The sequence below is a fragment of the Vidua chalybeata genome, chromosome 4 (assembly GCF_026979565.1).
Source record: "Vidua chalybeata isolate OUT-0048 chromosome 4, bVidCha1 merged haplotype, whole genome shotgun sequence".
In the NCBI taxonomy this organism is placed as follows: Eukaryota; Metazoa; Chordata; class Aves; order Passeriformes; family Viduidae; genus Vidua; species Vidua chalybeata.
The window spans coordinates 19,370,254-19,387,493 of NC_071533.1; the positions used below are offsets into that span (position 1 = coordinate 19,370,254).

Consider the following 17,240-nt stretch of genomic DNA (forward strand, 5'->3'; position numbering starts at 1 on the left):
CTTGGATATGACCTGAACAAGTGCCAGTCCTATTTATTCCCCATTTTTCCTCTCTTGCAGCCAGGAAAAAAATGAAAGCCTGTCCACCAGCCTCTGCCTACAGAGCAGGCACTCAAGGTGTCCAAAACCTAAGGGGAGCGCAGGAGTTCAAGTAGGGTGAGTAACCCAGTGCATGGAGACAGTATCTCCCTAGAGGGTTTTTGTTAGCTTAAGCCTTACTAAACCTAAGCGATTTCTCTCATTAACTGGCAACTCAGTAGCTGTTCTTGAAAAAGTAAGGGACACAAGAAAGGAAGAAACATGAGGAGCCCCCCAAACTCCAGAAGGAGCAGCTTCATGAATGGTCTCACCTCTGCCAATTCCCAGGTAGACCTGGTCTCTCCTTCTCATGGCCAGGGTGACACAGTCCAGCAGTTCCTGGCTCAGCCCAGGTGTGGGGGCTTTGTAGAACCCAGCAGACATTCCTGCCCACCAGCCATTCTCCACCAGGTGCTGAGAGAAAAGGTTGGTGCCCAGTGGTTGTGCTCCAGCTGCCAGGGTGTTTTTCGCCAGCCTGTGAGAAAAATGTCCTTAACTGCTCAGCTCACTTATGTCTTTCTGATGTTATGTAAGTCAATTGAGAGAAAAAAACACTGCCATGAGCAGATTTCTAATTAGGAAAATAAATAAGAAGAATTATGGAATTAAGGCAAAACCTCAGCATGAATGACCCAAATCCCTTCCTTGTGCTGCAATCCACAGCAGGCTATTAGAAAACTTTTTTTAAAAAGAAAGTTGATTCATCACTAAGATGGCACAGCAAAGTCAAATTCTTTTGTAGGCTGGCGCCTGCTCTCCCAAGCAGCTGATCCCACTTAATTTGTCTATTGTAAGTGTGAAGGACGCTTTAGAAAGAGATGTGACACAAGCACTCCTACAAACGTTGCTGAAATATGAGTAACAATGGGGCATACCACAGAGTCTTAGAATCATCAAGGTAGGAAGACACCTTTAAGATCATCAAATCCAGCCATCCACCCAACACTACCGTGGTAACTCCTAAACCATCACCCAGCACCACATCCAGACTCCGTGTTGAGCACATCCACACATGATGACTCCACCACCTCCCTGGTCAACCTATTCCACTGCCTGACCACCTAACAGTGGAAAGTATTTTTCTGATATCTAATCTGAATGTCCTGTGCCTCAGCTTAAAGCCATTTCCTCTGGTCCTCACACTGCAAGCATGGCAGAGGAGACCAGCGCCCACCTCACTGTAGCCTCCTTTCATGAAGGGAGCTGTAGAGAAGGATCAAGTGCCTCCTGAACCTCCTTTTCTCTTGACAAAACAATGCGAGCTCCCTCAGCTGCTGCTCATAAGACCAGTTCTCTAGACCTTTCATGAGCCTTCTTGCCTTTCTCTGGACATGCTCCAGCACCTCAATGTACATTTTAAAGTGAGGGGCCCAGAACTGAACACAGCGCTAAAGGTGCACTCACTCACCAACACAGAGTTGAGGGGAGTGATAACTTCCCTAGTTCTGCTAACCTTTCATACAATCACGATTTCCTAATTTGTGCTTGCAACTTTCTGTGGGTTGTCTGCAGATTGTCATTGCTACTGAGAGCTGCCTACTATCATACTGGATACAGGTGTCTCATCAACAGTGGCTTGCTTTGTGAACATATCAAGCATCCACAGGTCTCCATGACCTTAACAGAGGTAAGAGCACTCTACGCTTCTCATCAATGAGGTTGTATTTCTTTAAATACTGACTTGCAGATGTAAGTGCCTCAGTTGCAGATTTAAGTGCCTGTTTTAAAACATTGGCTAGCCAAACTAGTAATTTTATGGTTCTCATAGGAGCCAGTAATTTGAAATTCGCTGAGGAAATCTTCTTTTCCCTCACAATAATGCCTATGAGTGGAAACACCTGTCACAGAGTGATTTTGATGACATTTGAATCCCTAAGGGCATGGTGGTTTCTCTAGCAGATTAGGTGAAGCAGATACCCCAGGATGTCATGTGCGGCTGTTTGGAAAGCTCACATCCTCGGTAAATCAGTTGATATTTGAACAAGAAGCCAAACTTATTCTCTGTTTTTGAAGGCACCATCTCCCTGAGATTGCCATGTTACATGACGAAGTCTGCATCAGCCAAAAAATGTGCAGTTGGTCATCATTGGTTTGATAGGATGGTAGCTTATTTTCTGCACTAGTCCTTTTTCTGCTGCGTCAGTCCCCTCAGGGTGAGGGATCTTTAGGTTTTTTTCCTTACTGCAGCAAGGCTACAAGGATGAAGTAGAAAAGGGAGACCTCAGCTTTCCTGCCTACTAAGAGACCTTGACAAATGCAGCACAGAGCTGAATGAACCAAGCTGCCACAGGGAAGCACCCCACTCTGGCAGCTTGGGGACTAATGTTTGGCAGACACTGGCATGCAGGAACCTGAACCATATGACAAGGAATCCAGCAAAGCTCATTAATAAAATACCTTCTGCAATTGCCTGAAGGACTGGGCAATTAGTTGAAGCACCCTGACAACTACAAGGCACAAATAAACAACTATTTTGGGGAATAGACTCCAGCTTAGGGTGAGCAGACAGAAAATCACTGGTAGCAGAGGCACCATGCAACTGCATTATCTCAGTCTGTTCTGCTCCTCTCCTCTCATCATAGGAAAGTGTGTGCCAAGGTGGGGTCCTCATGCCTTCTAGAAGATAGGTACATGGATATACCGTATCTGTAACAGCACTGAGTCAAAATACTTCCATAATCTCTTGTCTTATGCTATTTTGTACCATGAGACAAAACTTCCCTTTTTTGTGTTGGAAAATGGTTACTGTGATGCTGATGCTCTCGCCTTTGTGTGTGGTATGCAGGCTTGCTGGTGGGTGGTGGTGACCATCTGCCACAGCAGTGACACCGCAGGGTTAAAGCACTGCCTTTTCCACCTCGGCTCAGGTTGGCTGTGCTGGGTGAGTAATGTGTGCTTGTGTGGCAGGGGGCTGTTGAAAGGCTGAGTGAATTGGTGCCAAAGGGCAGAGCAGCAGCTGATGCAGAAGAGCCTGTGCTCCTGAGCTGCTGTGCAAAGGCAAGCACGCCTACACAGAAGGAAGCAGACAGGTCTCTTCTCCGGCAGGGACAGCACATGGAAGCTTCCACCACTACGGTGAGCTTTGCAAGGTGCCAGATCTGAGGCCCGAATCCAGAAAGCCCTTCGTAGCTGCTCTGACCTACACACATCCATAAATTCTGGCAGAATGTTCACTCTTAAAAGTCCTTTCTTTGTCCCATCTCAGCCTACAAACAGAGACCCAGAATATTTAAGACAGTGCTCATTTTATTGTACTCAGCATGGAAACCAGATGTGAAACAGCAAAACATTAAATTCCTAAGGGACTCAATCAGGTAGGTAACATTGCTTTAGTATCACTTTAAGACTTTTCACATGCAAACTTTTGTTGGTATATCTCAGATGAATGCCATGAATGCTGGTAGCCTAAGACTAGCTTTTATTTTCTACAGTACATCACATTCAATCAGTGTAACTATAAAATTAATAAAGCCACAATAATATTAGTTGTTGTTAGAAGCCTCCAAGTTGGTTTTCTTCTGATGCTGTCTGACTCATGGCCATAGTTTTTGAAATTAAAAGTTCAGATACACCCCCTACCTTTAATTCTTGGCAGAAATTCACAATACTTTTCAGCATCACTGAGACCTTTACTTCACAACTCAGACTCGGTGACTTTATGTGCCACAAACACACAAACAGTTCTCTTCTATTTTATGGAAATTCCTCAGGGCAGTGTCTAAACTTGCTTCTGATGTACTTGAAACTATTGATTGTGAACTGAGCTAAGGGAAGTGTCAGGAGGACCCTCCAGCAGAAGGGCCACCTCTTATAGCAGAGCTGCTGAGAAGTATCTGAGAGGTTCATATTCTGCAGCAGACAACTACTGGAGACTTTGCAGACAGATTTGTCATTTTCTACTCCAAGAAGTGTCAGCCTTAGCAGAAAGCTAACAAAAACTTAAGGTCTTATATTTCAATTGGGGATTAGTTGATGTGATTCTGTTCCTAAGGAGATCAGATGCTTCTTATCACCCACAGTCTTCTTTTTAGAGACCAGAGAAGGAGAAGGATTTAAACATGCCTCAAAGTAGAGGAAAATGCTAAGCCTCCAGCATTCCATCAGAAGGGCAAAGGGAAAAAAATCATATTAGAGCATGAGTGTTGCATGAGACCTGCACACATGTACTTGCCTTTTAAACAGGGACACACACATAAGCTTACCTACATCCGAAATTTTCCTAGAGGAAAAAAATATTTCCTCTCTGTGTGCTTTGGCTCAGTAATAACATCACTTTTCTTTAAAGAAGCCTGAATGATGAAAAGTAGGTTTCACTTTGCAAAATCTTCTTTGCTGGGATTTGATGCAAAATTGCCACTATAAACTTTAGGAAGGAAAAGCTACTCAGAAAAACACAAAGCAGAAAAAACAATAAATCTCAGAGTTAAAAAAAAAGAAAATCAGTTTGGCTCAATTTAGCTGTAATACTTCAGTCTTCCTTTTAAACATCTACAGTGACTCAAGGGATAATTTAGGTCCCTAAAATAATAATGAAGCCAGTTCAAGTTACAGGACCTGACCTTCAGGTCACACCACAGGCACCAGAGATATTTTGTAATGTGCAATATTTGGGTAAGGATCTACCTTCATGTCTTTGGGACAACTGAAAATACTGACCACTCATACAGGCATCACAGAGACACCAAAAAATAAACCAGCAGAGATTGGTTACTGAAACAGGGAGTTAGGGAAAAGGAGGGAAGAGTTTCCCTCAGACCAGAGCCCTTAACTTTCTAAGCCCACAGAGTCTGACAATCAGTTGTCTGTCATTCAGAGCAGCCATTCCCACAAGCTGTGTGCAAAAGTTACTCTGTTGTGGTAGCATTTTGTGTTAATTTTTAAAAGGTGTAGAAGGATAGACACACAAGATAATGAAGCTAATAAGTTAATAAAATTTGTACTTTCATACAAACCTTGCATATACTGAGCTAACTAATGAAACACTGGTATGGCACATTCCATGAAGTTTCCAAACTGAAAACCAGTGGCAGCCAATTTGAATTCCTCATCAATACTGATTGTCATTTGGATTTCCACCTCTAACTTTAACACTTCAACACAGCAATGAAACTCAAGAGAAAAGCTAGTGCTACTTTAGAGCATATATTCAATTTTTTTAATCCCTTCATCAAACTTCTTCAAACGGTGCATTTTACAATCTCTTATGCTTTGGTGGCAGTAACAAACAGGTTGACTGCTTAGAGATTTTGTTGAATCCTATTTGGATATATCAGTAAATACTTGCAAAATATACAGCCTTTGGAAATATTCATTTTCCTAAAAGACACGGGATGTCAACAAATAAAAAAATACATGAGGGCAGAAAACAAGTGGGCAAAACAGACATAAGAATGGGGACTCATTCTGAAGCACCTAAACCAACTTTATTTTACTTCTGTTTTAGTCCTCCCCTCCCCATGTTTCTCAGCAGTTTCTTCTTCTGTGTTCAAAAGAATGTTTTCTTCTCCTGAAATGGAGAAGACAGATACTGCCCTTCTTGTCCCTTCAGCTCTTTTCCCACTCTTTTCCAAACCAAGTCAGCAGAAATGAGGCAGAACTTCAGCACTTGAGCCCAAGCAACACAGAGCTGGCAGATCCCAACCAAGTGCACACAGACTGATATCACAGCATCACATGAAATCCAGGACTATATTGCAAATTGCCTACAATGAGATGTTCCTTCAACTCGGGTATTGTATTGGCAACACTGAAATGTGCTTATTCTCATCTTTGGATCTAGGGGGCATCTAGTGGAAAGCTCCCTAAGTGAAACTAGAAGTAGATCTTCCATTCTTATTCACTGCTTTTATTAATGGTTCTTGCTACATCACCCTTCCTGGAAGATGCAACTGACAGGGAAGGATTTCCTGACAAAGAGCTTGTTTCCCAAAATCTCTGATCTTGGAGAAAAAAAAAAAAAACCAAAAACATTTAGAGTTATTTCAACTGGCTAGGCTGCAACACAGGTTTGGGTTTTTTTTTCATATAGATTTGTTCTTGGGAATGACAAAGTATTTTCTGTTCTGAACCCTCTATTAGCCTAAATGGATTTCCTTGCTTATTGCCCATCTAACTAATGCAACATGATTCTGAGTCATTGGGCAGAGAAAAAGAATGGGCACATGGATCATCTTCGCCTACTCTCTGCCATATCTCCAAGCACATTTTCATTTTTGAGACTGACATGACACCAAGAACAGCCCTTCTTGGCTGCTATAAGCACACTCAAATGCATAATATTTGCTAATTGCTACCCCCAGTGTGGTTGTTCTGCTGTTGGTGAAAGATGTGTAGTCAGTGAGGATTCACATTGTCACCTAGACATTGTATGCAGGAGCAAGCACTAATCACCAGTGTCAAACCAGCAGGTTGCCTACAGTCTGCCCTAGTAAGGCATAGTCAAAACCTAAAATATTTTCCATGAGATGTGCTGGTGATTATTGACTCATTTTTATGTGTTGGCTTTTGGCACTTCATTGCTTGGCTTCCAACACACATCTGCAGGAACTTCTGCAGCCACCAGACAGTGCCATGGACAATTTGCATCTTTGCACTCATATTTGCCCAGAAGTCAGGCTGAGCACTACATTTTGTTTCAGTTATACCCATGCAGTTGTTCAGGTGCATCCATGCATCCACTCAGGAACTTGTCCATCGGCGCTTTGTAGTACAAATGCACTGGTTGAAATTTTCCTAGAACAAAGGTCATTTGCTGTGAGGAAGGGAGGGTGGACCAGCTACTGAAGACTCACAGCTGAAAGAAGCTGCAAGGAACCAGGGGAGATCTCTCATTCCTTGCAAAGAAGCAGTAAGTCCAGAGCTGCCCCAGCATCCTGCTCATTCATTGCCAAGCCTAGTTTGGTCTCAATAAAGCAACTCATACCCATATCCTAGAAATATTTTGCAGAGCTGACACTAAAGGAAAAAATTCATGGAAATCAGTGAATGAGTGATAGCTGTTTATTTTCCTCTGGAAGAAAAAAGTAGGACAATCCATTTGTATATTCAGACTGAGCATATTTGTAAAGGGACAGTTCAGAATAAGCTGGCTCACAGCTACAGCAAGGGGAACGCAGAGGGGCACGCGAGCCGAGCCAAGGGACGTGGCTTCATAGGAAGACAGGCTGGGCAGCAGCTAGCAAGGGAAGGGGCAGAAGGGAGGCAAAAGAAGCAGCACAGAGCCTTGGACCTGGACAGAACACAGCAAGAACTGCAGGCAACTTGGGGAACCCCGTCAGGGCTGACACAGACACAATGTGGGAAGAGACACTGAACTTGTAAACTAACCTGACCTAATGATACTCTCAATATTAATCCCACACAGAATTTCACGTGAAACTCACATCTCAGACACTGCTAGGAAGTGGATGGAAACAGCAGTACTAACAGAAAAAACATTGGAGACCTTCCTCCTGGTAGGCAGAGGTGGGAAGATGCTCTCTACTGTGGTGTTTCAGAATTAAAAACTCAGCACCACAAGTAGGAGAGGATTTGAAATAACATAGAGAAATTGAACAAGGATGTGACATAAAGCCCCCTGGTATATATCTGAGGAAAACTAGAAGTCAATTCAGTACTATGCTTAGAGACAACACTTTTCATTGCACTAGGTTAAAATGTTGTATCTTACAGTATTTTACTTTTCTGCTGGGGAAAAATTGCCTCCAAACAGCTACTATGAAGGTTTGATATACTCAAGAAGTCTGGCCTCCTAAATAACTGGGGACCACTTCAAGTTCACTTCACAGAAAAAAAAAAGAGAAGAAAAAAATATACTAATACTTATTTACATGGTGTAAACCCTTAAGATTTAGAATAAATTGTAAGAGTAAGATCTACATAGTAAGTCAGGTGTGTGGTACTAGAGACAGAAATAAATTATCATCATGATTCATGAAAAATCTTTAATGGACTAAAAGTATCTCCTATTTAACTCTAGTACTCTGCAGGAGTACAATATCCAAATCATCAGTGCTTTGCAGGATTGATAACTAAGTTTTCTACAAACTGCAGGAGTTCCCCAGCCTCCCATAATGAACTCTAGTGGACAAAATACAAAGCTACTGGGAAACACATTTCCCAAGTTGAAAAATATTATTGAGAAATGAGATCAACATATATTTGAGACATTATTGTATATCATACTTCTGAAGAAACAGTCACTAAGCTACCTTTTATTAGCAGTTTCTATAACTAAGTTCAGAAATACAGCAAAGATTGTCTCAAGATTTCAGTACTGCTGCAAATTTTTCAAGTTAACAGTATAATGGTTCATAATATAGAGTGTTAGGTAAAACAAAATAACACATATGCTAAATAAATTGTATTCAGGTTATGAAAAGCAGCAAGAAAAGCACCAAAATACTGAATAAAAACCCAGGAGACTTGGCTAAGGTCTGAAATACTGAATAAAAACCCAGGAGACTTGGCTAAGGGAAAAAAAAACCAGTGTAACACACTAGACACAGAGGCTCATGGACCCCAATGCACAGGAAAGCCTGCTGCTATCGGAAAACATTACTGTGCATCTCTGGAGAGAAAAGAAAGATCCACATCACTTTAAGGAGTGATTTAGAACAGAGGTGCTCAGCGCCGTGGGAGGCTGGGAGCAGGGGCTGCCCACCCCACCTGAGGAGGCAGAAGCTCCCTGCTTTTTAAAGACTTGGCAGGAGTACCAGAGAAAGGGTGGGCACCATCCTGCTGGGTGCAGGTCCATCTACCTATGCGCTCTCATGTGCCTCGACGGCTTATACCTTGAGTGGCCACTGCAGGGGACAAAAAGCATCTCTTTCACCTCCCCTTCTGGCCATCAACATCCCACTGACTTAGCTTCTCCCAAAGAGAGAATCCTTCAGTCTTGATCCTCATTCTTTGCCTGGTTCTGCATTTCAACAGGAGGGGAAGACCGGGCGCTGAGAACAGTGCCCCACAGTATCGACAGAAGTGAGGCTGCTCAGTGATCAATGTCCATAGCCTGCTCATGGACTTGCCTCAGCACAGGTAACTTACAAACCAAGAAAGTTGTCTTGTGTTAGGTCTTTACAGCTGTTGAACCTTAATTCCACCTCCCTCAGCTTCCCCCAGTCCACCTCTTTGAGTAAGACCTCATAATGCACATAAATAAATTCCCATAATTCTGACAATCCCTCTGCTTCCTGCTTTATCAGAAGGTGCTGCTATTCCGGCAGCAAGGTGGCAATTGAAATTTGTGCTTTTGCTAAGTGCCTAGCGTTCCATCTGACAGCAGTCAAGGTTGGAGCACAACATGGAAATACACCAGCTGTGACAATAATAATGGCAGGATGGAGCATGTGGCTAGTCAGAAAACAAAGGGAAATAATTTTCCACTGTTGCATCACAATTCCAATCACACAACCAAACAGTAGGACTTGAGATGAGGGATTCTCTCCACCACCACAGGTATTTAGGCACCCCTGAAAACCATGTCAGTCTAACACAGAAGAAGGAGCAGGTCGGACGCAGCAATTAGGACGCCTAAAATTCTGCAGCATGGACTGGAACACATTGTGCTGCCTCCCTTTCAGTTTTTTATTTGAGGATGTATCTGAGGAAATGGATTTCCGGGTCTGACTGTTCTGGGCCCGGATCAGTTTCTCGTGTTCCCGTATTTGTCTCTGTAAATGGTTCTGGATGGCAATTCCCAGGGATTCTGGATCGAGGGAAGCACCATAAACCTCCCATGTCATTCCTTGCTCATCCCAAACAACATCCCTGACGTGTTTGGACTGCTTCACCTGTACTTTTGCCTCCATGGCTGGGGTGGAATGCTTTTTGTTCTCCCCCAGGTTTGGCACAGCCTGAGAGGAAGCAGGAATCACTTCAGTGTGGAGATCGTGTCCGGACTGCCTGGCCTGGAGGCCCTGTTGCTGGGGAGCTGCCGATGCTGCCATGGAAGGGGCAGCACTTGCAGAACTCACACTCAGCTCGGGCGTCAGTCCTGCCTGCAGGTTCTGGCCACCAGCCATCTGAGACTGGCCACTGTCTCCGTGGCCCCTGCTCTCCTTCCCACCTGCATCCTGTGGGCACGCCTTTGCAAGGACGGCAGCAGGTTGTATGGTAACATTCAGCTCTCCTTTAGGATCAAGAACCACCAAGATTTCTTCCTTTGGTTTTACCACAGATTGATTAGGACTGGCCTGCCCTTGACTTGCAACCTTGCTTTGCACAGGCTTTTGCTCAGAGCTGCCCAGAATCTCCTTCTGCTTGGCTTCACTGTCCTTGCCAGAGAGTAAAGGTGACGGGCTGCTTCCAGCACGAGGGATGAGATCTCGCACATTGTTCTGGGCTCCTGGGACAGCATCAGTGGAAGTGGTGCTTGGCTCACCAGCGCCAGTCCCAGACTGTGATGGAATTTGATTACTGGAGTCAATTCCAAGCTGCTCAGCTGGGATGGGCTTTGGTGGGACTGGAGCATCCTTTGGCAGCTGAGCAGCATCCTTGACATCACAGGCTGTACTGGTCATTTCAGCATTACCCACAGATGTTCCTTGAGAGGTAACAGCTGCAGGGGAGCAGGGGAGAACACGTTTCACATTATCTGATGATACTGGAGATGCCACATCAGGTGGGAACCCTGGAAGTTTGACAAGCTGGGTTTGGGCTGAAGCAGTCACAGCCACAACAGCCGACTTTGATGTGATACCAGGAGAACATGGAGACTCTTGTTGTGAGGATAAACTGTCAGTAAGTGCAGCCTGGCTCAGCCCCATACCTCCTTGGTAAATTATGTGCAGTTCTTCCTTCTCCTCTGGAGGAGAATTCCCTTTTAAGAAGGTAGCAAAGATGCTGGGACTGGTAGAAGCTGATTTGCTCTCCACCGTAGCCACAGCCTGAACCTCAGCATCCCGCCATGTTCTGCTTACAGCTTCCTGAGTAAAAGGGCTGCTCTCTGGCTGAGCTGTCATTGTACCTGTTTCTCTGAATTTGGAGAGCTGGGTGTGGTTTGGACTCCCAGGCATGGGGTCCAGGCTGTGTACAGAATGTGGACTCCCGTGGCTGGACTGTCCTGGTGCCTTGCTGGTCTGCACTACTTCAGTTTTATCTGGGGGATGCAACTGCGGCATGTCTGCAGTCCCACTTTTCCCCTCCAGATTGGTCTGCAAGTCTCTCCCCAGGTCAGCTTCGATTTGACCTGCTGCCAAGGCTGACTGACACACAGCAGAACCATTTTTGTCTACCTCCCTGTCTTTTTCCCCTCTTTGCAGAATGTTTGCCTGAGAAGTATGACAGAATTGATTAACCCCGACAGGATCACCTGGAGAAGAATAATTTAACACTTCAAGCGCTGGCTGATCATCAGTTCCCTGAGGTTTCAAGGCAGAGTCATCTATTTGTGTCAGGGAGCTCATTTTGGTCTGGCTGCCTTGCACAAACTGCCGGGAGCTCTGAGGGGCTGGCATCATCTCTGGCCCTTGCCCCACTGAGAGGGCTCCTGTGGCAGCAAGGACTGGCACTGCTGGTGCTGGGATGCCCACTGGCTGGGAACAACCATCAGGTTTTACATCTGCAGGATGCCCCTCTGTAGTTATGCTGGCCAGCCTGGGAGAAAAGGTTTCCTGCTGGCTGTCATCATCTGTGTGGCACTGCTCGCACCTCTGTGTGCTGGCAGCACCTGTGCAGGTCAGGTGGAACAAGCAAACCTCAGCTGAGCTGGACGGTGCGCACAGGAAGCCATTGTTGGCCCTCTCTCCACTGGGGACTTGGGGCTGGTGCTTAGCAGGCTGCAGGTCTCCCAGGTGCTCCTCCTCTGCAGAAGTTGAGACCAGGGAAAGCTTGGCAGATCTCAGAGGATCTGGTACAGTCCCCATGGACTGTCTTCAAGATGTTGCTTGTCCTCAGCTTCTCCTTGGGATTTTCTCGTTGGGCAGGCTGTCGATGACAGGTTTCCTGTGAAGCTAATCTGTTAATGAAACAAACACAGTGTTAGCAGCAGTCAGATTTAAGAAAAAGTACCCAAAACTAATTGATTTGACAGTGTGAAGAGAAGTACTTGCAGGCAGGGGGGGAAGTGAAGCACCCAATTCTGCCTGAAAGTCACAAAAAAAGACACAGATTTCAAGCATTTCCCAATTCTCAGGTTGGGATGGAGAAAACAATACTAGGAACAAAGCAACAACAACTTCTGTGCTGTTGATATATTAATGAAAACATTGACATGCCAAGAGGAAGAAAAAGAAGAAATATGGAATTAAAGAAGAGATACAGACTTTGCATGGAAGTTTGAGTCACAAAATAAAATCCCTGTGATAATATTCTCTAGCAAGCCATCTGTGGAAGGAAATGCCTATGTTCCTTCCAAACAGATCCCTAAGTTTGAGTGGATTCCACATCTTCAGTGAGCACCAGTTCCCTCTTCTTCTCAAGGGTAGCCTTTCTAGCTTTACTGCCAACAAGGACATGGTCACAGCGGGCAACAGGTCAATTCAGACTGATGTGGATGAACCGAAGCCTCACTGGTAAAAGGAATATGGAGGGACCACAACCTGCTGGGTGATGCAGATAGAAACCAAGAGGAGGTACTGCACACCAGGTCTGTGCACATACTCACTGCTGCCACATTGAGATCCTTTGAAATAATTACAAAGAAGCCAGCTTGATTAATAAATGGGGGTACGGATGACCTAGAAATCAACTTACAAGTAGGTGGTATGAAATTGAAAGGGGAACATTGCAGCACTGCAGAACAGGAGGGGTTCATGCCATACCCAGGGAAATGTGGGGGAGGGATTTTAAGCAGGTAGAACAGAGTAATCCAGGATGGAATCATGCCAGGACTGCAGAGAAACCATCTCTTCAAACAGGAGGTGATCTCCAAATGTGCTTGCTGGCTTTCCAAAGGGCTTAGCACTTCCCAGCCTGGACGCTGCTAGAGATCAAGGACAGGATCCATGTCAGCAGAGTGGTGGTGGCCAGTGATAAAATCCCACAGTACTCTTCTTTTAAACTGCAGGCTATCTGTGCTTGTTTAAAAAGTTTTCACTTGCTTATGCTGCCAGCAAAACACAGGTATGAGACCTGGGAGACACTCAAGTTTTGTTAACCTGATGACAAGAACACTGCTGTACCTGTTTGTGTGCCCCTGTCTCTGCAGGCACATAGCAGGATCTCCCTTGCTACATTACTAGGGAGATGCTGCTGGAAGCAGTGGAGCAGTCACTCAGCTGTTCCAGACCCTCCCCACCTACTAGCAAAATCAACAAAAGCTTTCTCCAGAAAAACCTCTACTCTCCTTTTCTCAGCCTGAATGGCAGTGGTGCAACTTCCTTAGTTTCTGTAAAATCAGTCCCAAATTTCAGCACCTTAGGATACTTTAAAAGAGCAACAGGAAAGAAATGCTCAATGAAGGAAAATTTTAGAAAATACAGCCAGTCAATTTTTTCTGAGAAAAAGAAAGTGCTGCAACTTATTACTTATTCATTAAGCTTTCTGTCTTCCAGGTATTAAAATTTTATTACTTTTATACTCCCTCTTTGGTCTTTGTCCAACCACAGAGATATAGGCTCCTAGGTTAAGCCAGCCCTGAGAAACTGTAATCCTGCCTCTGAAGGATCCCAAGTTCCTTAGCTGCAGTCTGTGACAGCAGCCCAGCATAAGCCCACGATGGCTTTCCAGGAGGGCTAAGGATTGCCAAGCTTTTTAGGAAGTACTGAGTATGTAAACCAGGCTGCAAATCAATGGAAGTTTGTGGCTGCCCACATGTCTCGCCTTCATTTTGTTCTCACTTTAAGGATAGAAAATATAATCCTGAAGGAAGGACAGACATTCCATGTTCACCCTGTTGTGCTATAAAGATCTAAGGGCTGTGAGGAGAGGAACAGATGGCTTTGGGCATCCATTGGACTAAATTCTGTTACTCTCTTCTTTCCTTTTCCAAATATCTATGCAAACCAAACCAGTTCATGCAACTGGGCAGGTCAGATATCTTTTTTCCTTATTTTTTAGATCCAGAGTTTATTTAAGAAAAATTAAGCAAATAATGGAACAAAATTAATCCCCATTTTTAGGATGAGATGTACTACTCAGCAAACACATAAGAAATAAAGATTTCAGAGAAATGTGTTTGGTTCTTCACTGTACAAAACCTGGGCAAGGCAATCAGCATACTGGAGCATTATCTTTTAACTCATACCCACTGAACAGGGCAGTAATTCCTAATTTTTCAATTAAATTAATTAGTTCTGGTCTGAATTCTGCATGAATTCTCCCCATCTGTTTAGTGGCTCTTTACTAGAATCACCTGAAATACACAGTTGAATGTCTGCCTCATATGGTAATTAAAAGAGATTTTGCTACCAGTCCTTGTTATACAACATCAACAGAAGAAATTCCCCCAGAAAACCTACCTGAACCTATTCTCTGATGTGGGACAACTGAGCATAGTCCAGACATTTTGCCTGACCCTTGCATATTGGTTGGACCGTGGATTATTCTTCTGCCTGGAATGACTCTGCATATAAGTTAGTTTATGAGCATAAGGTTTCTATTAAGACTTTTTTTGTCAAAGTCATGGGAATTATTTTCTAGACTGTCACTAAACCATCCTAATGACAGGAGCCAAAGGCACCGAAGTAGGCTAAATAAGCATGGTAACTTAAGAAAATATTGGAATTTAAGAATTAGTAAAAATCAGAATAAAAAGCAAAGTCTTATGAAAGAGAGCAGCAAGGAAGCCGTACAGATTACAGAATTAGAAAGGCATTTGTGTTATTGGAATCTCATTTATGATTATTGTCTCATTTTTATTACTTGAGTCCTGTTATATAGGAATGAAGAACAACGCTGGGACCTGTGGGCAACACTACTCAACTGCCAAGACAGTGAGGACTCAAACAAACAAACAACATTGCCTGCAAGCAAATACTTAGAAAAAATAGAAATACAAAACTCAGTAGAAGGCCAAAAAACACGTCAAAACAAATCAAGATCGCTGATGAATTTTTCAAGTCTTGTATGCCAGACATGGAGTGATCATCCAAAATTTTCTTTTAACAAGAGGTGAAATTAGTATCTCTACAAAGGTCAAAATCAATTTTTAGTAATAAGAACAGATTTGCTACACCAACAGAGTTCTTATCCTTATTCTTGCAGATCAAATTAGCCTGCCTCACTGTGTCATTCTTATTTCAACAAATTGTTCTGCACCTTTAGCAGCAAGGGGTTTCTAACTTTGGTGAAGTCTATGTTCGGCTCTAATGGTCTGGGAGGGTCCCTGTGTGGCCAGCAGACCTTTGCAGACCCTTGTAACTAAGTCAGTCTTTTTCATGTGCTGTCAAAAAGCCCAAAAACCCTCAAATCCCAAGAAGTCTCAAGGCAACTCAATGCTGACAATGTAAAGAATCTCCTATTTATTTCAGTAATAACCAACTCCCAATAAAACAACACTGCAATTTTTACTCTTGTGTCTTATGAGAAACTCAACAAAACCAGAATGTCTGCATGTTTGCTAATACAAACCAGTAAATTTTCAGGAAATTCCTACGTAAGATTCTGCCTTCCATTCCCTCTGGAAGAAATCTGAAAATCTGCAAAAGCACAAATAAGACTTCCAGCATCTCCACCTACCCTCAACCATAAAAACAACTAAAAAGCAGCTCCCAAATGAATCAAGCACCCCTTTCCCAATTCCTGATTCTCATCACCTCTCCATTCCTTGAGTCCTGTACTCTTTGAGCCCTCTCTTCAACCTTGTCTCTGCAAATGGAGGAGCTGAACACTTGCTCTTAATAGTTCTCATCTTACAAGATCTCTCAGATCATTACAAAAAATCATTATACAGCCACATTGGTTAAGAACAAAGATAAACATCTGCTGAAGTGGGAATTCAGGCTCTGTTCTCATTTTTTGATCTGGGGAAAAAGACAATGGCTCACTTGAACTCATATCAGACCACTTAATACAAAGAAAATAAAATATATTTCTTTAAATTTTAAATATACAAACATCCTTCTAATTCTGCAGCCAGTGGGTTTTTTATACTCTTTTCAATGTCAAAGGGTGTTTGTTATCCTGGGTTTTGTGAAAAATTTGCTTTATGGGCCATTTTCTCCTAATTATCTGTGGGATCAAAAAGACTGGCACTACAGATGAAAGACAGCACAAAACAAGGACACATTCATTAAAATACATAAGAGATTGCCTGAAGAGGTAAGATACAAGATGCAGAGCTTCCATCTTTCAGAGTGTTTTGGGATGCTGATGGGAGACAAATTATTCACTGTGATGACAGGGAGGGAAGAGGTGGTGGGGATGTCCACAGATACCTTGCACACCTGTGATTCCCACCAGAGACAGGGCTGGCATTTCAAGCAGAGGGTGCTCCAAGTCCCAGTTCCCCTTCTACACCTTAGGAATGCACATGTTATTGCAGGACAGACCTGCAGACAAAGCAGGAACCTGTGCCAGAGACAGGCAGAGAGCTGGGCAGCAGAAGCAACACGTTCAGCACCACAGGGCTGCAGCACCCTCTGTGCAGACATTAAGCCAAGTGGGTGATTGTGTGCACACCACAACACCAAATCAGCTGGAACTACCAACTGAGCCACATGAATAGCCCCGAGGAGAAACCAGATCCAGCCAGGACTCCTTACCAGACCTCAGAGCTCTTCCTCCTGGATGCTGACACACAACCAGCAATGTCTATCAGGTTTGCTCAAAAAGGTGTCATGACACAATGAAAAATGGAAACAGAAGAGGCAAAAATGGGAAATAAGTCCAAACACAAAAACAGAGGCTAAGTGCTTTATAGTAAAAATGCCGTGAACCCTGGATCCAGGGAAGAAATGACAATGTCTGGCTCCAGATCAGAAGGCTGAAGGATAACTTTATTAAAACTATACTATATTACATTAATATACTATTTAAAGAGATACTAATCTATTCTAAATACTTCTTACGTACCTATCTAACTAACTCAAACTCATGACTCTCTGCTGAGAGTCCGAGAACAGCTGGATCCCATTGGTCATTGAACCCAAACAACCTTCACCAGAATTCAATCAAGCAATCACTTCAGGTAAACAATCTCCATACCACATTCCACATGGGGAAAACAAAGGAGCAGAGATAAAGATTGTTTTCTCTTCTTCTCTCTGTGCTTCTCTAAG

The 17,240-nt window shown here is 43.6% G+C and overlaps 1 protein-coding gene across 7 annotated transcripts in view; it reads right to left on the bottom strand.

Moving 5' to 3' along the window:
• Positions 1–7,059: 7,059 nt before the first annotated feature.
• GPRIN3 (GPRIN family member 3) overlaps positions 7,060–17,240 on the bottom strand; it is a 29,362-nt gene continuing 19,181 nt past the window's right edge. For 5 of the 7 annotated variants that reach the window (XM_053941837.1, XM_053941840.1, XM_053941835.1 and 2 more), the window contains exon 2: positions 7,060–12,037. In XM_053941837.1, the coding sequence (XP_053797812.1) occupies positions 9,564–11,945 (2,382 nt within the window). In that variant the 5' untranslated portion in view covers positions 11,946–12,037 and the 3' untranslated portion in view covers positions 7,060–9,563. Of the gene's footprint in view, positions 12,038–12,842; positions 12,897–14,480; positions 14,585–17,240 lie in introns of those variants that run through there. The other 2 variants (XM_053941839.1, XM_053941841.1) reach the window with 2 other exon arrangements.